Source organism: Lagopus muta, chromosome 23 (assembly GCF_023343835.1).
Source record: "Lagopus muta isolate bLagMut1 chromosome 23, bLagMut1 primary, whole genome shotgun sequence".
NCBI lineage: Eukaryota > Metazoa > Chordata > Aves > Galliformes > Phasianidae > Lagopus > Lagopus muta.
The window spans coordinates 5,487,287-5,511,411 of record NC_064455.1 but is presented as its reverse complement, the minus strand read 5'-3'; the positions used below and the strand labels follow the sequence as shown (position 1 = coordinate 5,511,411).

General features: G+C 52.8%; 2 protein-coding genes across 5 annotated transcripts; both read left to right on the top strand.

Moving 5' to 3' along the window:
• Nucleotides 1-406: 406 nt before the first annotated feature.
• KPNA6 (karyopherin subunit alpha 6) lies at nucleotides 407-16,231 on the top strand. 3 transcript variants are annotated; one of them, XM_048969255.1, is made up of 14 exons: nucleotides 407-518; nucleotides 6,267-6,396; nucleotides 7,083-7,178; nucleotides 7,465-7,564; nucleotides 7,842-7,936; nucleotides 8,949-9,080; nucleotides 9,294-9,382; nucleotides 10,350-10,449; nucleotides 11,287-11,450; nucleotides 11,942-12,020; nucleotides 12,393-12,518; nucleotides 13,103-13,230; nucleotides 13,605-13,783; nucleotides 14,767-16,231. In XM_048969255.1, the coding sequence occupies exons 2-14, from the start codon at nucleotides 6,268-6,270 to the stop codon at nucleotides 14,949-14,951; spliced, it is 1,602 nt and encodes a 533-aa protein (XP_048825212.1). In that variant the 5' UTR covers nucleotides 407-518; nucleotide 6,267; the 3' UTR covers nucleotides 14,952-16,231. The 3 variants fall into 3 exon arrangements, with proteins under 3 accessions (XP_048825212.1, XP_048825211.1, XP_048825210.1); XM_048969254.1 differs by having other exon boundaries at nucleotides 411-518; nucleotides 6,263-6,396; XM_048969253.1 differs by lacking the exon at nucleotides 407-518 and adding an exon at nucleotides 1,363-6,114 and having other exon boundaries at nucleotides 6,263-6,396.
• Nucleotides 16,232-16,478: 247 nt separating this feature from the next.
• Nucleotides 16,479-23,145, top strand: TXLNA (taxilin alpha). Of its 2 annotated transcripts, XM_048969252.1 has the most exons (12): nucleotides 16,479-16,697; nucleotides 16,965-17,110; nucleotides 17,986-18,324; nucleotides 18,808-18,899; nucleotides 19,260-19,430; nucleotides 19,827-20,021; nucleotides 20,213-20,332; nucleotides 20,617-20,691; nucleotides 21,230-21,322; nucleotides 21,720-21,815; nucleotides 21,950-22,312; nucleotides 22,654-23,145. In XM_048969252.1, exons 2-11 carry the CDS (start codon nucleotides 17,002-17,004, stop codon nucleotides 22,298-22,300), a joined length of 1,641 nt encoding a protein of 546 aa, XP_048825209.1. In that variant the 5' UTR covers nucleotides 16,479-16,697; nucleotides 16,965-17,001; the 3' UTR covers nucleotides 22,301-22,312; nucleotides 22,654-23,145. The 2 variants fall into 2 exon arrangements, with proteins under 2 accessions (XP_048825209.1, XP_048825208.1); XM_048969251.1 differs by having other exon boundaries at nucleotides 21,950-23,145.
• Nucleotides 23,146-24,125: the final 980 nt, after the last annotated feature.

Below are 24,125 nucleotides of genomic sequence, written 5' to 3'. Positions count from 1 at the left end.
CCCGGGAGCAGCGAGGGACGCGGATCCTTTATGCACTTTGTAAAGAAAGGACATCCTACAGCGTTTCCGCGCCTGCTGTCCTCTCTGGGTCACCGAGCCGCGCGTGGCGGTGCAGCTGTTCGCCCCCAACGGCTGCCCTGGGGTCTCGGGGCCGCCCGCTCCCGGCTCAGCGAGGCCGGGAGGGCGGCCTGGGGATGGGGAACGGGGAAGGGTTAGCTCCGGGGATGGGGCTGTGAGCTCCGGTTGGGGCTGACGAGAGCGGGGGTCAGGAGGGGACGGCGCTCGGGAGACGCGGACGGCGACAAGGTTCGCACGCGGGCGGTGAGGTTCGGCCCCGCCCCCTCGCATCGCCCCGCCCCCCGCCAGAAAGGGGCGTGGCCTCCGCGTTTGGCGCCGCGCGGTTCCTCTCGGCCGCCGTCGGTCGCCCGCTCCCCGCCCTCCCGCTCCCGCCGCCATATTGTGGCCGCCGCTGCTCGGAGCCGCCGCCGGAGGAGCGTCCGCCCGGGGACCCGCGATGGGTGAGGGCGGCGGGGCCGGGCCGCGCGCTCGGAGCCGCGGTGCCGTCCAGCTGGGGCCGAGCCGTCTGCACGCGGGCGGTGCCGGCCGCTCCCGTCTCGGGGCCGCGCACTGAGTCATCCCGGGGCGGCGGGCCGGGGGGCGGCAGCCGCGAGCGCGACCGTCGGAGGCGGCAGCCGCCGGAGCTCCGCGGAGCCGCGTGCCGCTCTCGGGCCTCTCTCGGCGCTTGGGGCGGCGGCGGTGCGGGCCGTGCTTCCGCGCGGAGCCGTTGGGCGCGGCCGCCGCTGTCGGTTTGCGGCTCCGGAGCCGTTCGCGTTCCGCGCGCTCGGAGGTCGGGGCGGTGCCGGGTTCTGTGCCGCCGCTCCTGTCTCTCGGCCGGCCGTTGGCGGCTCGGCGTTGTTCGGGATCTCTCGGCTGGGCGCGGCTGTGAGCGCTGCGGCGGCTCTGAAGGCTTCGTCCCGTCCCGCCGGCCTTCCTGGCGGCGATCGCCCAACGCCGTTCTCTTTATCAGTGTAATGTCGCTCGCTTTTAAGACGAACGAAGTTCGGGTTCTCGCTGTTCCCGGCGAACGGCCCCAGCTGCGGGGCTGCGCTGCCGGCCCTGCTGTGCTCTGGGTGCTCCGGCTCCTCCCGTTGCCGTGCGCTCGCACGCCCGCGTGTGTTCGCTCTGCTGTGCTGAACGGACCCGCGCAGCCGATGGATCCCGGATCCCGTTGGTTATTTGGCTGCTTTGCTTTGTTTGCTCGAGTTGAGGCGAGCAAACATGAACTTTGTGAAGGGGAGCTGCGCTGTTAATGGTGGTCGGTGTCAGAGCTGAAGTGCCCCTTCCTTCAGCACTGTGCTTCTGGTCTGTGCTGCTCGTGAGGTCTGGAGAAATGCACCGATGGAGCTCAGTGCTGGGTGCAGCTGCTGCAGAGCTCTGCTGGGCCGGCTGAGCTTCTGGGATGTTGCTGTGTTTGGCTGCTTCGAGTGGCTTTAGGACTCTGTAACGCTGCAGCCTCGGGTTTGTGGTGACTCAAAGTTAATCTTCATTGCAAGGAGTGTCACAGGGGCTCTCTGCCCCCTGACAGGAGGCTGTTATCCCTCATGCATCATCAGTGTGCTCCTAAGGGAGCTGAAGGCCCTGGGATGTGCAGAGAGGGCCTAAAGCTGCCAATCCCTGGCTCCAGGACTGCAGGGACAAGAGGAGGAGATGGAGCTGAAACATAAGCGGGTCTCACACAGCCAGGCTCGGAGCCGAAGGGCTGCCACTGTTGGGCTCAGCCTGGTGAAAGTCAGAGGTGCTGCAGCCCCAGTCCTTCCCCAGAGGATTCCTGCTCCCTCCCCCCGCAGCCGCTGGGCTCTGTGCATTCCAGTCGTGCTGGAATCGCTGCTCCTGGTGGCCAAAGCAGTGGGATGAGCCGGGCGGCCACGAGCCGTGCACATAAGTGTTTGGTTGGCACAGGCTGTGCTGCACACAGAGTGCCTGGCCTCAGCTGCACGCTGTGTTTGGAAGCGCTCTGAAAGGGTGCTGCTGAGTGTAAGAAACACGGGAGGACGTGCGGTGGGCAGAACTCGGGGCAGGCTGCTCCGGGGGGCTGTTCTGCAGCTGTGACACAGCCGGGGGAACGGCCTCACATTGCTGCTTGTTTGATGGCACTGCTTACAGAACTTCTTGTCCTCCTGCAAGCAGAACTTCTCAGCTTCCTTTTCCGTCGTCTCCTAAGCAGTTTTGTGGGTCTCCCCCAGTGTCCTTTGCACTGTGAAACTATCAAAATTGCGGGGAGACAAAACAACGAGCTCCCAAGAACAAGTTTGTGTTCTTGGCTGATGTCTGGCGGCGGTTGGGAGCTGACCTTGTGCCGTGGGTGCAGGCAGTTCAGCTATCTGTATTTGCTGCTGCTAACTTCATTTAACTTGTATTCAAGGAGCACAGATTATTTAGGCTTCGCTTTCTGCGTTGCCAGCTGAAATCATAAAAATGCTGTGGACGCAGCTTGGAACGGAATCCCCTGGTCAGGTACCGGGTCTGTAGCTGCTGTTCTGCAGAGCTTTTATGCTGTGGTGTAAAACAACTGCTTCAACATCACTTTAAGAACCAACTAAAGAGAAATGTGATGTAAAGTGCATTAAATCTGAGGTTCAGAACAACTTTTGTCTGTTGCTTCTCAAACTTCAGCAACTGCAGCAGGTGAGCACGTGAACCAGAAGCTGTCATGGGTGCCTGTGGAAGATTGCCCTTGTTAAGAGTGTTTTGGCTTTAAAAAAAAATAGAAAAAGCCATGTCAAATCTCAGTGTAACTGTTTCTGTTCTGCCCCTTCAGTCTGACTCAGCAGCACCAGTCCTGATTTAGGCATGCGAGTTCCTGCAGTGACTCAGCTGGGAGCTTTAATCAGCAGCTGAAAAACTCTTTGAAGCGAATGCTTTCTGTAGTGCAGGGCGGTGGGAGGAAGGTCATCTGCAAAGAAGTGAGGTTGGGTTTCTGATTCAGTAATGCTAAGAAGCTGTTACAATGTTGGTGGGGCAGTAGAGACCCTGGATTTGCTTTGTGGCTGAATGCTGTGGTTGGTGTTTGGCTTCCACGCAGGTGCTTGCAGTCTGAGTGCTCTGCTGATCCCTGGTCCAACTCCCACCCTGCTTTTCCTTCTCCCATGGGTGATAAACACGTTCTCATCGTGCAGTATGTGGTAAGGAGGAATGGCTGTGAGGGAATTCTCAGCTCACAGGACGCTTGAAATCATTCCCAGTATGAATTATCTTGATTAAAGCCCGGCTTTGATTTAAGTGTGCTGGTTTTGATCAATGATTTGATCCCAGAACTTGTCCAGCAGTGCTGTTGGTCAGGCAGGCTTGAGCTCAGCTTGTTGCCTGCACAGTTCTGGGGCTGGAAATCCTGCTTCCGTGAAGGGAAGATGCTGGGAGCTCGGCTGGGTGAGTTCTGAGCAGTGAGCAGCTGCAGGCTCTGCCACAGGGGTTTGTCTGCAGCGCAACCTGCATGGTGCAGCCCAGCTGGAGGGGATTCGCAGGTCGCTCTGGTGGGGCTGCAGCCCCGGTGCTGCGGGAGGAGCAGCTTTGTGCTGAGCTGCTGCCGAGTGCTGCAGGTACAGCAGAGCCAGGACCTCTCCTGGAATGGCATCAGAACAGTTCTGTAACTCAGGGCGTGGGCTGATACTATCTGGATTTAAGGCAGGGCTTTGTTGGCTCTTAGAGAAAAACCTTCCCTAGGAGAGGTGCGGTGTAATCATACTGGTTTGATTGGCTGCCTAAATGCAGCTAACAGAAACATACTTTAACAGGCTTCCACAGCCACCTTAACCAGGAGCTTCTCTGTAAAAGGAGAAATTTCTCAGAGCAGCATTTTGTATATGAAGTTACACAGTGGAAATGTGTGGCTTGAGAATTGTTGGTGTCACACGGAAATGAGGGGGTGATTGCTTTTCCTAATCAGAAAATCCTGATTATTCTGCCACTGTGATTCGGTGGCATCGCTGTGTGGGTATTCGCACTGGGAGGGCTTGAGTCAATAGGTAACGCTGCAGAAGCCTGACTGCAGGTGTAGAGGATGCACAAATACTACAAGTAAAGAACTGGATCGTGCTTGGTGCGCTGCTGTGTGTTTTGTTTTGTGTGTTTGCACTTTGCTTCGCAGTCTGGTGCCTACAGCATCTGCTGAGCTCACAGCAAAATCACAATCTTGCATCTGTGACATTCATCAGTTGCCATAGAAATGGAATGTATTGTAACAAACTGTTGTTTTGACACTGTCAGAGTAGTGAGATAGATGGTGGGCTGGAAAAAGTCAATGGGAAGAACCTGAAGGGAGAAATGTGTGCAAGATAAGGAGAACCAAGAGCCCACGAGGTGCTGTGTGCTGGTGTGCGGCGGCTGTACAGCTGGCGTGTAAAGATCCTCCTTGGGCTGGCTGGGGCCTTTGGCTTTCCGTGCAGTTCCAGGTGGCTTTGAACGCTGCTGAAACCCAAAGCCTGGACATCGGCCGTGCAGCTCTGAGCCCTCAGCTGTGCTGCTGTGCAGTGTGAGTCGTGCAGCTGTGGGCAGCTGAGCTGCCGTGTGGCACCAGGTTTGCGTGGCCTGACTGCATCACCTGCGCTTTGTGAGGCCTCTGAATCGCTTTTTGCTCCTCCTTTTCTTAAAAACTACCTGTTCATTGTAGGCCTTGCCTTCCAAAGGGAATTAGGAAATTTGTCTTTATTAGGGTTCAGTTGCAGCCTTTTCCAAATCAAGCTGTCGGCTGTTGTGTGCATTTGCTGCACTGACCAGAGGATCTTGATTTGCGGCGGTTGTTTCTTTATCCGCTGTTTCTCACAGGAGTGTCCTTGGTATTTTAGCCAGGGAAGGGAATGCTCTCTTAAAAAACAAGTCCTGTGAAAAGAGAAGGGTCTTTTCCTTGATGTTCAGTGTCTCCAGTTCTTGAAAACCTCCTGGAAGTGTTTCCTCTTATGCTGATGTAGGAATTCTTCCAGTTGCCTCTTCTCTCAGCAGCAGTGAAGGCTGGATGTTTGCACCTGGAATTGCCTTTCTCCAGTGCTGTGGGTGCTCCCGTAGGGCGGTGAGGCCCACGGCATCCCAAGCTGATGTTGGGAGGGTTCCAGCCTGGCTGGAGGCAGCTGATAAGGCAGACTTGGACTTTCTGTAAGCAGTGGCTCTGGTGCTTAAAATTCAAAGGAGATGTTAATGACGTAGGGCCACGGACTTTCACAGGTATTTCTTGCAGCAGCTGAGGACAGGTGGAAGAAAATAAAGATACTGATGTCCAGCTGACGGTCAGACAGGAGTAATTTGGCCTCGGGGTTAATTGTCAGTTTGCTGTGGGTTATCATTGCTTCCTTCCTGTCCATTGGAGGGTGTGGAACTGAAGTCAAACAGCCTTCCTCATGAATGGGAGAGGGGGAGTGTTTGGGAAGCTCTGTGCTCAAAGCAGAGGAGTGCAGCTGGACGGGGCTGAGGAGTTGATGTCTGTGTGCTCGGGTTGGTGCTGGTTGGTCTCTGCTGGCTGGCGCTGCTCGGTGCTGGTTGGTGTCGCTGCCCTGGGCAGGAGGCAGGTGTGCCAGGAGTGAAGCTGCAGTTCTGCCTGAGGCAGATATGGAGCAGCAGAAGTAGGTCAGGTGCTGAACGCTCGCAGTCATCTGGCAGGACAAACACAGCCTATGATACGTACGGCTAATCTTTCTGCAGTGTTTTTAACTGGAACTGTAAGATAAAGACCTCTATTTACTGCACGCTGTTGGATTTCTGCCATGCGTGTGTTTTTGTGTTTTGGTGCTCTCACAGCCTGCTCCAAGGCACTGCAGTTAGTACAGCTACGGAGTGACAATCTGGCTGACAAACAGCCTGTGGTCGCTGTCTGAATGTGGGGAAGCGTCCATGTGTGGTTGTGTCATGAGGATACAAGGGAAATGGGTTCTGCTGAAAACTGGAGCTCGGCTGTTGCCTCCTGAGGATGGCAAAGCTGTTTGAGGAGAAGCTTTTCGTGTTGGTCGTATGCATCAGTGCTGTGAAGTTGGATCCAGGTTCCTTTCAGAGCGGTGAATCTGCTCTGCTTCCTGTGAACTCGATGTCCTGTTAACAGCACATCATTGGAGCTGATGTCAGGATGCCATTGTAAGGCAGAGCTTCTTCCTTCAGCACTAAGTGTTCTAGAGGCACTGCTTCACCCGCCTGCTCTGCGCCGGCTCCTCTGCTTGAAAGGATGCGCGGGTGGAGGAGTGGAGAGTGACCAGGAGCCTGAGGCCTCTTCTTCCTTTCACAGACAGCATGGCGAGTCCTGCGAAGGATAACTATCGAATGAAGTGCTACAAAAACAAAGCCCTCAATCCTGAGGAAATGCGTCGGAGGAGAGAAGAGGAAGGAATTCAGCTGCGCAAACAGAAACGAGAGCAGCAGGTGAGGCTCACCTCCACTGGGTGGTGTGCAGCCTTAATGCAGCCAAGGCTGTGCTGCTGCCTAACCGGGGCACTCAAGGATCTGTTGGTTGGCAGCCCTGGTTATTTCTGTCCTGAGATCTCTTTTCCTCTGTACACGATCACATCAAGAGCCCTCCAGGCACTTTGGGGCCCTAAAGGTTTTTGTTCACAGATCCTTGGTTTTAAGGTTTGGTTTTGTTAATTAGTAAATGGGGGTCTTGCTCCAAGAAGCGAGACAAGTGGAAGTGTGCACTGCATGTATTTCTTGACTCTGAGCTGTTGGTTTTTTTCTGCTTGGAAGTCTGACAGTGAGAGGTGATTCCCAGGTGATGCGTGGGGCTCAGACTGGTTGCATCACCTACAAGCTGCTCTCTCCCTGCTTTTCCCAACTTGTTAGGCCAAATTCTGCACTTGCATATGCCTGTGTTTCACTGACATGGGCGTTTGCGTATCTGAGGGCGAGGCTTAGCATGCTTTATTATCAGGGTTTGTGTGCCAAGCTGCTTTTCACTGTGCAGAGCTGTTACTGATGACTACTTTTTTTTAACTTGGATTGCACTTAGTCACAGCTGACAGTATCTCGTTTGAGGAGCAGGGGCATCTAGTTATGAAGACTGTTAAACAAACACTGCTTTCTAATAACTGCTGTGCTCTGTTCTCTGCCAGCTCTTCAAAAGAAGAAATGTGGAATTAATCAGTGAAGATGCATCCATGTTTGATAGCCTCCTCATGGACTCCTACGTCAGTTCCACGACGTGTGGGGTAAGGCGCCTTTCCCTGCAGTCACACCTTCCGGCCTCGTGCTGTGGGCTGCTTGGAGCTGACAAACCTCCACCTGTTTGTTTCCCTGCTGTTGAGTGTGTTGCAAACATTACTACAACCAAATGGAGAAGTGTGCCAGGAACCAGACAGCGTGCATTAATCTCTAATAGCACATCCCTGGGTTACTAGCTGAGAACAGAATTGTGGTAGGCTGTCTTGACTGTGATACTGAAATAAGCTTAATGTGACACGGAACTGCTGTTCTGTTTCCTTTCTGTCCTTTAAGGAGGGAGTGATCACAAGAGAGATGGTAGAGATGCTTTTCTCAGACGACCCTGATCTTCAGCTAGCAACCACACAGAAATTCAGGAAGTTACTTTCTAAAGGTAAAGGCAACATCCCCACCACGGGGGCTGAGATAGCTTTTTATGTGTTTGTGTGCTTGCAGTGTTGTACAGAAGCATTGTGCTTATTAAAAAAATAAGCATTGTGTTTGAGGCAGGCTGTAATGTTAAGTTTGGATGAATTTTACTGAAAGCTCCTCTGGTGAGCTGATCTGCCGCGCTCGGTGCAGCCTGAGGCCACTCAGGTCAACAGCTGCACATGCTGTCATTCACCTCTATGAGACCTGTATACTGTTTTGATCTTGCGTTGCTGTTTCAGAGCCAAATCCTCCAATAGATGAAGTGATAAACACTCAAGGAGTGGTGGACAGATTTGTGGAGTTCCTGAAGAGAAGCGAGAATTGCACACTACAGGTAAGGGAGGCTGCTGAACCCTGCTGGCAAAGCAGTGCGAACCTGGGGCTGCTGTGGGAGGCGGGTGATGTCTGCAACCCAGAGCGTGCAGATGTGATGCATGGTAAAGCTACTGAGAATGCTTGGAAGGGGAAGGAAAAAAAAGGCAGTTATAATTTAGCCTCCATTGAGCTCTTGGAAGAATCCTGGCAAAAATAAGCAGAAGTTACACTCCAGTTGCAGCTGAGGGAAATGTGGCTTTTCTGTGTCTGATGTTTCTTATGTGGGCAGGCATGGAGTAAATGTGCAGGAATCAGTTGCTTCAGCAAAGCCCTGGGGTGTGGGGGGCAGTGAGTGTTGGAAATGACTTCAGTGGTGCTGACCTGTGTGGGGCAGAGGGATGGGAGAGGGGCTCCTGAGCGTCCTTCCAGTTTGGTAATAACTGCAGTTATCTTGGAGGGGCCAGAGGTGCTTCCATGGCTGCAATTGGATCTCAGAGTCGATAGCTGCCTTTGTTTTTTCTATCTGCTGTGTGGCCCAGGGCCGTGCAGTGTGAGGAAATTCCCTGCAGGAAGTGAATGAAAGCCTGCACTCTAATTAAGACATGAGTGCAGAAGTAGATCCTTGGTGCTCAGCTGGTCTTGAACTCAAGGCACCTTCCTTCTAGTAGCAGGATGAGGGTGTGCTGAAACTGGTTGCACTGAACAGATGAAACTTGTTATTCTGTGTATTTCTGGGATGTACATCTTAACTCTTCATGCTGGAAAATGGTCATACGAGCAAAATAATGTGGTGTGAGTGGCATTTAACAAGCAGTAGCTTTGCTGTCATCCTTTGAGAAATTGTGGTCTCTGAGAAGGCGTCTAGCAGAGATGGTTGTTTTCTAATTGCTCAAGAAAATCGTCGAGTACTGAGGTGTTTTATTTGGGGAATGCTCTCTTTTTCAATAGAGGAGTTTGTGCTGAGACTTCCTGGCAGATCCTGCTACGTCTGGGTTACTTTATTCACGTCCCCTCATTTCTGCTTTTTTCAGTTTGAGGCAGCGTGGGCACTGACGAATATTGCATCAGGAACTTCCCAACAGACAAAAATAGTAATTGAGGCCGGGGCAGTTCCTATCTTTATAGAGCTGTTAAACTCTGACTTTGAGGATGTTCAGGAACAGGTAAGGCTCACTTCTCACTTTGGGGTTGGGGGAAGAACCACACGTGACTGAGGCTGTGTTCAAAATGAGTGGCTGGTCTGGCAGCTGGCTGCAGCCTGTGAACTGGAGAGCCTTTTTCTTGGAGTTCCAGGAAAGTGCTTTCTTAGCAACCACCTTTTTCTTCCTCTGTTCAGGAACTGTGTGAATGCTAAAACTGTTGCTATTTCCTTTCAGGCTGTCTGGGCATTGGGGAACATTGCTGGAGACAGCTCTGTGTGTAGAGATTATGTCCTTAACTGCGCTATCCTTCCTCCCTTGTTAATGTGAGTAGCCATGAATACTTGCCAATACAGTTCTCGAAGTCCCATTGTATGCAGCAGAGCAACATTTGAGCTGGGCAAATGGATTCCCTAGAAATGTGATGATGGGAATCGAACTATTGGTACCGGATGATAAACTGGCAGTTCAGACAAGCATATGATTGATAGTGGGACTTGGTAGATAACATGCCTTCTCACAAACCTTTACACTGCTCTGAATCTGAAGTGGGTGCTGCTGCAGTGTGCTTGCCTCTCTGAAGTCACAGGGCTTCCTGTTTCCCTGTGTCCCTCAAACTGCCTGCTCTGTGCTTGTGCTGTGGATTTCACGTGCTGGTCTGAGTGGAATTCTGTGGCACTGAGGAAAGGGAGCAGGTCTGCAGGTGTGGTACACGCTCACCACAGGCAGAAGACGCGGCTGCTGCGTGTGCTCTCACTGCTCTGGAAATAATTGCTTGTAGTCGCTCATCCTTGGCAAAATGATGCTTTGTCACAAATGCTCTGGTTTGCTCACTTGTGCTTCTGTCAGCCCCTTTTGGGCAGTAGTTGCCTGAGCCTTTCTCAGCCCACGGGCTGCGCTGTCTTCACCTCAGAGTAGAGGGACAGCAGTTGGTGTCGGTTGGTCATCGAGAACCACCTGACAGATTGGGGTGTGAGTGTCTGGGCTGAATTTGAGTGTGGAACTGCATTTGATTGTCTTGCATTTCCTTCTGCAGCCTATCTAACACAGTTTGCCTTCCTGTTCTGTGTCACTGAGCTTTAGGAAACAAGCTGTTTGTTCTAGGAGCAGTTGTATTTCACCTCTCTTCGTGCTTATTGAGAGCCTCAGGTGACAAACAGTGTGGCAAATGGAACAGTGGATTGACTTCCTTACAATTGTTAGGTTTTTTCTCTCTTGTTTTGTTTCCTTTGTCTATTTCCACTAACCTGTGCTCTGTACTGAGGATATAATTCATGGTACTTGTCTCTTCAGGCTCCTTACAAAGTCCACCAGGTTGACAATGACACGGAATGCTGTTTGGGCCTTGTCAAACTTGTGCAGAGGAAAGAGTCCACCACCTGAGTTTGATAAGGTGAGAGTAAATGCCTTGCTGGCAGATGGGGAGGGGAGGCACCCAGTCAAGATGTTTGTCTAAGTTATTTTTGGCCGTTGGACTTCTGCAAGGTGTTCTGGGAGGGAGCAGGGTGAGGTTCTTCCTGCTGAGGTTGATCTTGCCATTCAGCAGATGTTTGAGTGCCTGTTTAATGTTCTGCCTGTATGCATGGCTCTGTTGGCAGCCCTTACCCAGGTGAGGGGCAATCTGATCTTCCAAACAAGCTTCCCTTCTTGTCATGAACCCTGGAAGTTTGCAACTTTGCTCAAATTGTGACTGGAAATTCAATTCTGAGATGGCAAGCTGCTGCAAGGCCTCTGTAACTACGTATCAGCTTCCCCCTTTCATGGTGCTTCAGTGGCACCAGCAAAAGATTCTGCTGGCTCTTCAGATCCATCTTTTTTTTTTTTTCTCTTTTTTTTTTTGTAGAACTAAAATAATTAAAGATCAGTGTGTGCTTTTGTTTTGTTTCCTTTCTTTCAATTGAAAGTGTGCTCATCAAAGCTGGGAAGCCTGCAGGGAAAGGGAAAACATTAAATTGCGTGTAAATGTGAGCGCGCTTGTGATGGCTTCTGCTCTGAATGCTGAACTGCTTGGGGGTTTGGAGGAGCAGTGCTCTTAGATAAGAACTGTGAGGAGCTTCTGAACTGCAGCACATATGGGAGCACTTCATCAGGGGTCTGTGCTCCAAAGAAGCTGCTGAATTTCGGAAGGAAGTGTGATGTGCAGCACTGCTGTCCTGCTGGTCAGCACAGCCCCGTGGTGTGGATGTGGTGATGTGCAGTGTGACTGACCTTGTGGGCTGCTCTGTTGCAGGTATCTCCCTGCCTGCCAGTGTTGTCCCGACTATTATTCAACAGTGACTCTGACTTGCTGGCAGATGCGTGCTGGGCTCTTTCCTATTTGTCAGATGGCCCCAATGAGAAAATTCAAGCAGTTATTGACTCCGGGGTGTGTCGGCGACTGGTCGAGCTGTTAATGTAAGTATCTTGTCTTGCTGCCTCAGCCCTGCAGGTGACTGAGCCTGAGTTCATATCATGGTGCATGAGAGTGTTCCCTGCCTTGTGGGTGTGGGGTCCAGGTCCTTAGCTGACTGCTGGAGCAGTTACCTGAGAGGGTCTGAAGTGGGTGGAGAGCTGCAGTTGTTGCCTTGGAGAAGACGCATCCGTTCCCTAGGAAGAGTGTACCAAGCAGAGGTTCAAGCTGATAGTTGGACTAGGCTGTAAAGAGAGGACTGAGTGCTGCACCAGTTGGCACAGTTTTTGTTCAGGAGTGGAATGTAAACATTGAGATCTGTAATAACCCTGAAGATAAGTTGGGGTGTAAAGGATAACACTGCCTGTATCATGAGTTTGGTTTGAGCTGGGGGTGGAATCCAAAGTGAATAATGCAGGCAGGGGGCTGGAGAGAGGATCTTGAAAGCAGCCGGGCAGGTGGTGAGACGTGTTTGTTTTGTGCCATCCTCCTGCAGGCACAACGACTACAAAGTGGCCTCCCCAGCACTGCGGGCGGTCGGCAACATCGTGACAGGAGATGACATCCAGACCCAGGTGAGGGCAGGATGGGCTACAGAGGCAGCAGAAGGGAGCGGCGCTCCTGGCGCTGCTTTTGTGGAAGCTGGGCAGCGCGTCCCTCTTGTATGTGCAGCGAGTTCCTACAGCCAAGGTTCCCAGAACACTCGCCCATCTTGGAGTTTTGCTATTCCAAAGGTGTAGTTTTGGTGCAAAGAAAAATGTGGTTTTGAGATACAGAGATGGAGTAGCATACATTTCTTTATTGCACAACGCTGCCTTTCCTTCCCTCTTCTTAAAAGGTTGGGGAGAGAAAGGCAGTGCCCACGCAGCATATCCACTGTGTGAAAGCAAAGTATCTTGCTCTCTACCTGACACAGGTGGCCTAACTCCTGCTTTCTTTCTGAAAAGGTGATTCTGAACTGCTCAGCCCTGCCTTGCCTCCTTCATTTATTAAGTAGTCCCAAGGAGTCCATCAGAAAAGAAGCCTGCTGGACCATATCTAACATCACAGCAGGAAACAGAGCACAAATACAGGTACAGCTTTGAGTCTTCCCTGGGTCCCTTATAATAATCCTAGATTCCATGCTCAGCATTAATAATGAGATCTCTTTGGTTTTTCCCTTATCTGATGCTTTGTGGCAGCTTCTTGTGCATTCTTAATCTGACTTATTGCAGACTGGCTGTTTCTGTCCATTTGCCAAAGGAGCTAAAAAAAAAAAAGCTAATTGTACCTACAGAGGCTGTGAGTCTGTGGGTTGGATCGCTGGAAAAGAGATGCAGCCCCAATTTCTCCCTCCTCAGGAGTATCCCTTTGAAAGGAGTTAGCTTGTTGAGTTTTAATTATCCTTTTAATGGCCGATGTACAAAGGCAGATAAATGATGAAAGCATTCCTGCAGTATTGATGCAGCAATAGGGATCATCTGTGAGCTGGTTCCCACTCGATTACCTTGTGTTAAAGGGGTTGGCTGGGGGATGGATTGGAGCAATGGCTGAAGGTAGTGGCTCAGGAAGGACTTCCTGAATTGGAAATGGAAGCAGAGTTTTCTTTCAGGTGCTTAACAGCCTTTTTAGAAACCGTGCTGCCCTTCAAACGCTACTGGCTGTTCTCTCTCCTCAGGCAGTCATAGATGCAAACATCTTCCCTGTGCTGATAGAAATCTTGCAGAAAGCAGAATTCCGTACAAGGAAGGAGGCGGCGTGGGCAATCACAAACGCAACGTCAGGAGGAACTCCTGAGCAGATCAGGTACCCCTGCAGCTCTGAGAGCTGCCAGCATTCAGACATTTCCTTTGTAGAACTGCTGAAGTGGTGAGGAACTCATTTGGGGAACCCCAGGGAGAGTGCCTAAGATGCATGCCAGGCCAATTAGATCCTCGCTGCTCGTAATTTCATTATCAGCTGGATGTCAGAAGGAGCTACCTTAAAATCAGAAGGAAAAAAATGGGGTGGGAGGGGTATATATTAATAAATAGATGAATAACCTTGTAAGATAGCAAAATATAAAAATTACATCAGAGATTTCTTTTAGCTTGAACCACTTGTCCTGCTCTTTGTAACTGAGCAGCGCTGGTGCCTGCTATCCTGAAAGATGAACGTGTGCTCCTGGTCACCTCTTTCAGATACCTGGTCAACCTGGGTTGCATCAAGCCTCTTTGTGACCTCCTTACCGTCATGGACTCCAAGATTGTTCAGGTGGCATTGAATGGCCTGGAGAACATCCTGAGGCTGGGAGAGCAGGAGGCCAACCAGAGCGGGACGGGCATCAACCCATACTGCAGCATGATAGAGGAGGCTTACGGTAGGTTCTGGTGCCGCTGACTTTGAGAACAGTAGAATATGTTGGGAGGTGTCTGCTAGTTCTGTTCGCTTTTCTGATGGTTGGAGTGGCTGGGTGTGCCCCAAACCAGCTGCTGTTTGTTCCACAGTAGATCACGCTGTCTTTAGAATGTTGTGATGCAGCATAAATAATGTCAGGAAGCAAAGACTGTTGTACTTGTGATCCAGGTTTCCTAGACTTAGAGGCCAGCCTGATAATTGTGGCTCTCGCTGTTGGGAATTTTAATCAAAGTAAGCTGAGATGAGTGAGACCCACTTCATGGATCTTTGATTTGTCTAATTGTCCCCAGCTGTGCACTGCAACGCATGATGGAAATCCAGAGAGACTTAGCTTTTCCCTGGAGGGACCTAATTTGGTGGCTTTGTCCTGTTCCTAAAGCTTTGAGGAACAGTTCCTATTTTGGTCTGAAATGCCCTGTATACTGGCAGTGGCTTTTTTCCTTTTTTTTTTGCCTTGCCCTCTCACTGACTGTTACACTGTGTGTCCTGGTTCCTCCAGTAAGAATAATTCTTGAAATTCCTGAGCACGTGGTGCTTGGATTCTTTCTGTTCAGCACTGGATTTAATTAGGACAGCTAAAGCTGTTGCTGCCCTTCTGCTGGAGGCTACTGGGACGGGCCCTGCTTCCTGCAGCTGCAGAGCTGCTCACAGCCAGTGGTAGAAATTTCACTGACCAGTTCAGTGCTCGCAGTGCTTTGCTGGAGACTTCCTGCTTAACTGCATTAGCCAAACCTGCAACTGGAAAGATGAATGGTTGCTGATACAGCTAGAATCCACAGGCAGCTGTGGAGAAACGGGAATAGTTAGCTTTAGCTGTCAGTGCTGCTCACAAAAGGCTCGTGTAACACAGACAAGCAATGAACGGGGAAAGGGTGGAGGATGGATTGGGACAGCTTGAACGTTAGGGTTTCTTGTTTCTCATGTTCCACTTTTGTCTTTTCTAAGGCTTGGATAAGATAGAGTTCCTGCAGAGCCACGAGAACCAAGAGATCTACCAGAAAGCCTTCGACCTGATTGAGCACTACTTTGGAGTAGAGGATGACTCTGCTTTAGCTCCCCAGGTAGATGAGAACCAGCAGCAATTCATCTTCCAGCAACCTGAAGCCCCTATGGAAGGCTTCCAGCTATAATGTGCCCCAGGCAAAAAGACCACCACAAGTTTGCCAGAAAGCAACTGGGAGAAGCTGATTGTCCCATTCCTTCTCGCACATGGAAGGCTGAACACTCACTCCACCTGTTAGGAAACAATTCTTCCTTCAAACAACTAGAAAGAGTGCTTTATCCTCATGAAGAAAATGGGATGTCTTGCACGTTTTTTTCTTTTTGCTGCTGCATACGTGTCTTTAAAGCAGGCATCTGGGTGGAGGAAGGACACTGAGGTAACAGATTGCACCTCTTGGGTTTTTTTTTCTTTGTGGTGATCTCTCCCAAATGTCACTTCTTACCTCGGGTACTTAATTGAGATTTCAGCGTTGGGTTGGGTAAGAACAGAAATAGAAAGTGAGTATTCTGACAAGAATAATTTTGGAAACCTGGGTTGATCTATTTAATTTTTTTGCACATGTTACTCTTATTAAAGACTCTAATTTGCCAAGAGCAGAGTTTAGCCCTGGCCTTTCTGCGCTCCTCTTGCAGCGGACAGTCCTGTCAGAGCTGGCCTGAGTTCCCCCAAACATGCTGTAAATGGACAAAGAAGCAAGAGGCTTCTGGGGGAAGGGTCCTTCCCCGTGTCCAGATTTTTTTTTCCCCGAAGAACTGCTGGTAGTATTTACAAGGATAAAAAGCAACAAACCCCAAAGCTGGTCACTGCGAAGAGGGCGGGATGCTGGGGTGGTCCTGGAACAGGAAGCACAGCTGCCACGGCACAGGCTTTGCATTGCTACTGATGGAAGCTGCAGGACTGCTGAAATGGTGGAACCCATCTTCATCTTTACTTGAATCCTCCCCAGGGCTGCGTTTCGGGTGCTGTGCTGCGTGCAGGGCGAGCTCAGCAGCACGGCGCCTGGGGCTCCAGGTTTACCTCCCGCTCACAGTTGGAACATGTACATTTTCCTTCGAGAAAAGAATCAAATCTCTGTATTTTTTATATTATATATAGGTAGCTATTTGTCTAATTGGGCTCCAGAGAAAACTATATATAAAATTTCTGTAACTTATGTAAATAGAACACTGTGAGGCAGGTGTGCCTGGAAACGACCCCGAGCTCGCTCCCTCGTCGTCCTGCTGCTTCTCCCGTTCACTCACGTACTGTACACGTAGCTCTTCGACCGCTCTGCTGGGCGCCAAGGTTTGCTCCTCACAGCCGCGGGGCTGAGGCCGGGAGGGGTGGGCCGGGCCTGCGTGCCCCTCGCCCCGCGTTGGTTTGCTGAGTCCGTGACTGTTGAACGAATAAAAACTTCTGTGCAGATGAGCGCGCTGTGCCGGAGCCGTGTGTGGAGAGGGCGGGCAGCGCGGGGCGGGCGCGGAGCCGTGAAGGCGGTGAGTTCCCGCCCGGGCCGCGCGCGGGGCACGCCGGGAGCTGTAGTGCGACGGGGGGGGGGGGGGGGGGGGGCAGGAGTGGCTCTCGCGGGGCATGCCGGGAGTTGTAGTCTCGCGGTGCTTGCCGCTTCTCGCCGCCGTCTCCCGGCAGCCCCCGCGGCTCCTCGTCGCCGATTGGTTGGCGGCGCGGGGCGGCGCCTGCGCGATGAGCGCACGCTGCGAGGCCCGGGCCAGAGCCGCTTCCTTCAGCGCGGGGCGGCGGGGCCGGCGGGGGGTGCGGCGATCATCTTCCCTCCCCCCTCCCCGCCGCTACACCGCAGCGCTGCCGGCTGCCCGGCGCTTATTGGCTGAGGAGAGGCGGCCGCCTACGTCAGAGCGCTGCCGCTGACGCCACGGGGGTACGCGCGTGACGTCATCGTGGTGCCGTGGGAGGAAGGGAGGCGTTGCTGACGTCACGGGGGGTCACGTGGGACGTCGGGAGCGGCCCGGGGGCTCCGGGCGGTACCGGGGGGAGGGGCGGCGCCGCGGCCGGGGTTCCTCGGGGGCTCCTCGGGGGCGGCTCCGCGATGCCATCCCTGGGGCGCGGCGGGTTCGGCTCCCCCGGCTCCGCGCCCCGCCTGGGCCGGCACCGCACGGCTCGCCTTCAGCCGCGGTTTCTCTTCCAGCGGGGCTCGGCGAGGCTGAGCGGGAGACGGCGCGGCGATGAAGAACCAGGGCGGCGAGACCAAGGCGGCCCCGCGGCCCGCGGCCAAAACGAGCGGCGCTCTGGCGGAGGAGGGCGACCCGGCCGAACCCAGCGCAGCGCTGGAAGGTGGGGCGGCGCGCGGGGCTGCCGTGCTGGCGCTGCTTCTGTACAACGGGGGTCCGTTCTGTGCCACTGTTTGACCTGTGCCGGTGATTCCGGGGCAGAAGATCCTGCTCTCTCGCTGTTCCCACGTGCACGCAGCTCCAAATCGTTAGCGCTTCTTTCCCACAACGCGGAGTTGATTCTGAGCTGGGATCGATGGGGTTGGCATTGCTCGGTCCTTCAGGCTCACAGAAAGCTCTTCCGCAGCGACTGGTTCTGTTATTGGTGCTTTGTAACATTCAGTTTCTGTAAGACAAAAACGGGTAATCGAGTAGATGGTGGTTAAAGGTAACCTTGCCCCGCGTTCTAGTAAACGTGGAAATGAACAGCAGTTGAGTGAGTTTAATAACTGATTGCTGTAGGCTCTGCTTGGAAGGAATTTTGGATGCAGAGAAGTGCTGAGGGGCTGCTGGGGATGGGATGTGCTTCATCTGAGCCAGTACAGCTGCTCATATATGTGAGGAAAGAGGCTAGCTCAGATTATAAAATCTATTGTTGTGCTAAAAGGCATGGCTCTGGGGATATTAGCAGGCTGCTGCTCTGAGGGAAAGCTCACGCACAACCTGCTTTCGTTAGAGGGTGGTGGGGAGGGGGCAGTTCTTGCTCTTGACAGATGTCAGGGGCTTGGTCATGCTCTTGTGATCAAAAGAGAGGCTGTTAGGAATGCACCTCCATTGTCAGGGCAGCTGGCTGGAGGCACAGCCTGAACAAAGCAGCTTGTGTGCTGGGAGTGTAGCAGTGAGGTGCTCGGGGAAACCTTCCCTTTGCTGCGCGTTTGTAGAGAGCAGAGAATAGGCGGTGTGGGGAAGCATCACGCTTTTGTGCTCGTATCTCCACAGCTCCCCTTGCACAGGAGGACACAAAGTCCTCCCGGCCTGCCGTGCGGGATGTCTCTGAAGAGCTGAGCAGGCAGCTTGAGGACATCTTGAACACGTACTGCGTGGATGCCAGCCAGGAGGGTCCGGGCGAAGACGGCGGGCAGAGTGAGGCTGTGGAGCCAGAGGAAGTGGAGAAGTGTCGCAGTGAGTCCCCGAGGAACGGAGATCAGGAGTCAGGCAGCCCTGAGATGAATGGGGAGAAGGAAGGCACGAAGGGAACTGAAGAGTTTCGACCTGGAGAGGAGTGTGGGGAGCGGGATCAGAAGAAGGCTCAGGAAAAGAAGAAAGCCAAGGGCCTAGGTAAGAGGTTTCCTGCTGTGGCTGTGCTACCAGCCTGAGAGCTTTGGTGCAGACGTGGATTTTATACTGCACTGGGTCCCATTAGAGAGATGAATGCCTTAAGTATGTTTGGAAATAGCAAGGCATCTTATTCTTGTGGCATGCAAGGAAACAGAGTGTTTCAAAGACTCTGATCAGTCCTGAGCGCTGCTGCAGCCTCTGAATTGTGCAGATTTCCCCTCTGCTGGACACAGCTTTGTCTGGTTAGTCCATTGGTGGTTCCCCACTCTGATAACCAGGTCTCTCCTCAGCTGCTTCAATTGTTCACCTGCTGAATGCAGTGAGATCTGGGGGACAAACCCCAGTAGGCACTGGAGATGGGAACTCTGGGCCAAGATGGCCACAGATGTGAGACCTGGTTTGTCTCTCCTGTCCTTACCTTTATAAGCCAGAACTCTGTGTAAGTGCTGTCATCTTTCTGTTTAATTCTGTGTCTTGCGCCAGGCAAAGAAATCACTTTGTTGATGCAGACCCTGAACACCCTGAGCACGCCAGAGGAGAAACTGGCAGCACTGTGCAAGAAATACGCTGAGCTGGTGAGTCCTTGTTTCTTCATTCCAGGCTCTGGGGCAGTGGGAGGACAGTGCTGCAGCGAGCAGTGGGACAGCTGGCCACGTGCTCAGGGCTCTGCTCTGTTTAAGCAGTGTATGTGTGGAGGTCCTGAAGGAAGGTGCACCTCTCACAAATTCCAGTAGGATGCTAATTCAGGAAGGAGAAAGGCTGTGTGCAGGGAGACCTTGGGTTCTGTATTGATCTTACTGTGCTTTTGTGTTATAAAGCTCTCGTCCTTCCCTCAGAGTAGTCAGAACACCTATTTGATCTGTGTGCCCTTATATGGACACAGCATTGCCCTGGTCTTTTTTGCTGCATCTCTGCCCTCTGCTCTCCTACCCTAGCTGGAAGAGCACCGAAACTCCCAGAAACAGATGAAGATTTTGCAGAAGAAGCAGACACAGCTGGTGCAAGAGAAGGACCACCTGCAGAGTGAGCACAGCAAGGCCATCCTGGCCCGCAGCAAGCTGGAGAGCCTGTGCCGTGAGCTCCAGAGGCACAACCGCACCCTCAAGGCAAGGCGTCTCCTGGGACTGCTGCAGGAGCTGCTTTGTCCCAAACACAGCCTGCTGCAGGGCTGTGAGCCACTGTGACAGATGTACTTTTAGGAGTGGGTGCCCACAGTCTGATGTCCGGAGCAGGGCTTCAGTTCTGCTGTTAATCGGTCATCTTGCAAGGGTTAGGAGGGGAGGGAGCTGACCCACGTGGTCCTCTTCTGAGGGAAGCGATGTTTAGCGGGTTTGCTCAGCTCTTGGAGTGACGAAGCTGCCAAGCAGTGGCCCGCAGTGCCTTCCTGATTGATACCAGCAGCAGTGGGAAGTTGGGTGGTTCAGATCATCACAGGAGGTTTGTTCACCTGCCTGCCCAGCGCAGAGGCTGATGTGGCCTTGCTGTCTGCCCTTCTAACACAGGAGGAAGGTGTCCAGCGAGCACGAGAGGAAGAGGAGAAGCGGAAGGAGGTGACATCCCACTTCCAGGTGACACTGAATGACATCCAACTCCAGATGGAGCAGCACAACGAGAGGAACTCCAAGCTGCGCCAGGAGAACATGGAGCTGGCAGAGCGGCTCAAGAAGCTCATTGAGCAGTATGAGCTGCGGGAGGAGGTGAGTTGGGCCTGGCATAGCCTGCTGTGGTTCACCCACTGTGTCCTGTGGAGAGCATTTCCAGGGCAGAAACTGCTGCTGGAGGGGAGATGGAGCCCTTGGGCTTTGAGGTCATTCCTTGGGATCCGTGCCACACAGGTAGCAGGGCCCTGGCCTCGCATGTCAATGACTGGTGGCGTTTCCTTTGGCAGCACATTGATAAGGTGTTCAAACACAAGGACCTGCAGCAGCAGCTCGTGGATGCCAAGCTCCAGCAGGCACAGGAAATGCTGAAGGAAGCAGAGGAGAGACATCAGCGGGAAAAGGACTTTGTAAGTCTTATGATTCTCTACTGGTTATAAGCATGTAGCTGCTTGCCCTGTTTCTTTGTGGAAGTTGGGTTCCCGAGTGCAGAGCCCTTACCAGATCAGGCCGTCCCAGCTGCGTATGCAGCAGCAGCCGTTCCCCCAGCTGCCTCAGAAGCAAGGCTGGAGCCTGAGCTGTTGGTGCTGTTCCTCCCAGCCGTCTGCTGACTCCAGGCCAAGCACCAGCAGCGTATGGCATATTGAGGGCTTTCTCTGGCAGCAGTGAGGTAACTGCTTTTGCTCTTTCCCAGCTGCTGAAGGAAGCTGTGGAATCACAGAGGATGTGTGAGCTGATGAAGCAGCAGGAGACTCATCTCAAGCAGCAGGTGAGTTACCTGGTCTGTGTGTGTGCTCAGCCTGGTCATTTGTTTTTTCCCTTCCTCCTTCAGCAGGGAACAGCCTGAATTTCCTTAATGTGAAAACCACAGAGGCAGGAATGCTCTTGAGTGTGATATTTGTGTGCCTGTGTGAAGCGCAGTGTGAGATGAAACCTTCCTCTGCTTCTCCTCCTTGTGCCAGAAAGGAGCCCTGGTTTCACCAGTGTGTTTCCCAGTGCTCGGAGCAGTTGTGTGATCACACTTTGCTGAATCAGACCCAGCAAGTGCTTCCTGCCAAGGCCGGGAGGTGTTTGGAGAACACACTGCTCTCTAAGGGTGTTTCCCTAAGAGAGAAGAAATATTGTTCCACATTCTGCAGTGCCTAATGCTGGCAGAGCTGCCCCTTGCTGCAAGTTTGTTAGTCATAAAGTCCGGTCACAAGACGACTGGCTCACTTCTTGGCTGATGTCTCCCCGCTCCTGGGAAAGGCCATCAGGAGGTGCCATGTTGAGGAGCTGTAACTCTGTCTCTCTGTCTCTCCCCACAGCTGGCTCTCTACACAGAGAAGTTTGAAGAATTCCAGAACACCCTTTCCAAAAGCAGTGAAGTGTTCACTACGTTTAAGCAGGAAATGGAGAAGGTAGGTATTGCTGTCGCTGCCTGCAGTGGCTGGCAGGCTGGGTGCTGCCTTTCTCCTCACTTACTCTGTGAGCTGGATGAGCAGCAGCTGTATTGTTCTGTTGAGTTATGCTGGCATTAAAATCAGGCACAAACTGATTGCTGATAGAAGGTGGATGCTGGACTCGTGGGGTGATGGCTGTACCCCCCCTGGATCAGGAAAAGCAGAGCTACCACTGTCTCCTGGTTTATTGTTGGTTTCCCACTAACGCAGCTGCAGTAGGACCAGAAGACATTTCTCAGGACAGCAGGATCTTGCTGTCTGCCCTGGGGAAGTGGGAGTCCATTGGAGTACACGCGAGACGTGCCTGACTGCATTATTCTGGCTTATCAGTTGCCTTTCTGTCACTGTTCTGCAGATGACAAAGAAAATTAAGAAGCTGGAGAAGGAGACCACAATGTACCGCTCTCGCTGGGAGAGCAGCAACAAGGCTCTCTTGGAAATGGCTGAAGAGGTGAGGAGGCTGGGGCTGTTGTGTGCTGAGGCAGGCAACTGAGTGGTCTTTGAGCTTCCCTCTGAAGTTTCATCTCTCTTCCTTTCTGCCTTCGTCCCCACTGTGGTAGATCTGAACCGCTTCTCTGTTTGCAGAAAACCCTTCGGGATAAAGAGCTGGAGGGGCTTCAGGTGAAAATCCAGCGCTTGGAGAAACTGTGCCGAGCCCTGCAAACAGAGCGCAACGACCTCAACAAGAAGGTGCAGGACCTGTGTGCCCACACGGCGCGGGCAGACGTGGAGCCGACAGAGGCTCTGAAGGAGGCATCGCGGGCGGGCTGCGAGGTGGGAGCTGGAGGAGCCCCGGCAGAGCAGCGACTGGCTGAGGATTGCCTGCACTCGGGAAAGGCGGCGCACAGCACAGATCCTGCGGAAAGCCTTGGAGAACTGAGCACAGGAGCCTTGGGGCAGAGCGGGACTGAGGAAGGCGCTCAGGGTGCTGACTGAGCCTGCTGTGTGGTAGGCGGGAGGAGGGTGAGGGAGGGAAGCACGAATGTTTGCAGGCTCCATCTGAAGCCCTTCTCCTGGTCCTTGGATGGGGGCACGAGGACGGCCCTCCTTGGGCTGTGAAATTTCCTAGCTTAGGCTTTTGGAGGGTTTTTTAAATGTTTATATATATATATACACATAGATGATGTGTGTGTGTATATATGAGATATAAAATACGTGCAGGGCAACATACACTTTATATATGAATATATATGAAATCTAGAATGACCCACCTCCCTGCGTGTGTGAATAACTAATATATGGAGACTCAACTGATTGTCCCTGTCACTGAAAGACCTTGTCATTGGCAGGCTGCGACTCCCCTAAAATGTAGTGCAGCACAGGAAAGCAAGGGCACGGATCGGCCCAAGCCCTCCTGCTCACGGCACCAGGACAGCAGGACACGGCGCTTCCTCCACCTTCACGGCAATGCTGTCACACTGGGTGAGAGCAAAAGAACTGAGCAAGGGAGAACATGAGCATTTCCCAGCGCTGGATTCTCCCTCCCTGATCTGCATCAGGCAGGAGGCGGCTCCTGGACTTGCTGTTGCTTCCTCACGCCCTGGCTGGCAGCTCTTGAGCAGAACCGTCCAGTTCCCCTCTTGTATGGGTTTTGTGTATTGAACGGGGACAGAAAAGCAGAGAAACTGGGGACACCGGATTTGCCCAGGCACCCTGCAGGGCCTTTGCTCTTCCTAGAACCTGCCAGTGTTTCAATAGCCTTATGATTCACAGTTGCCTCTTTGCTATACGCACATGTGCACAAGTATATTAAACAGTTAATCCAAAGGTCTAACTCCGAAGTGTTTTGCACAAGCACCTGTGATTAGTTGTGCAAGGGGAGCGGGACGCCCTTGTGACTGAAATCCTCTGCCCTGCCTCAGAACTGCCCCTTGGTGTTGAGTGGGGTGGTTTCGGAGGTATTCATGGAGCTGGGGCTCCAGGAGGATCAAATCTGTGGCTTCTCCATGACCTGAAGCTGAATCGCTGGGACCAGCTCGAGGACGGTGCTGTGGGCCGATTCCTTCTGCAGCGTCTCATCCTGCAGACAGGCTGTGCTGCCTGGGCCTCTCCTTCCCCTCTGCTTTTTCAGAACAGCATCTCCCAGATGCTGGCAGTCACCAAGTCTGAGCTGCTGCCGCTGTGTCTGGGAGGGCTGTGATGGCACTAGAAGCAATCTGGCGCAGAACTTGGGGGATTTCTCCTTAGTTTCTCAACACTTCCTTTTTTTCACTACTCGTTTGGGAGACATCGACTTGCTTGAAAACCTCTTGCTGCAGCTTCTCTTTACAGCAGACTATTTTCAGCATTGCCTTCCTTTTGCTTGAAGCTGAATTGAGCTGGCTGAGCTGTTCCTCACAGTGAATGCATTCGGCAGAACAGTTTTGGTTTCTTTTCTGGCTGCAGCTGCTCTTGCATCTTCTCTGCAGCTGTACAGCGCCCTTGGAAGGACCTGCCGTGGGAGCTGCCTGCAGGAGGCGCTTCTGCCTCCTCCTTTATTCCCTGGGGATTCCAGAGAGTTCGGGTCTAAGGAGAGGCTGTTGAGTCTAGTGAAGTTCCACGGAGCCACAATCTTGAACATCCACTGCCATGTGCTCCACAGGGCTTTCTGGGCTGCTTCTGGCCCTGCGCTGCCTGCGTTGCTTCCTCCTGGGTGGGTTGCATCTGACTTGGGCAGGAGCATTCTGGAGCACATGAAGGTGGTGGGAGAGAGGGCTGCAGCCTGGCACTGGATTTTTCTTTCCTGCTCTTTCAGTCAAAGAAAAATCCCTCAGAAAGTCAC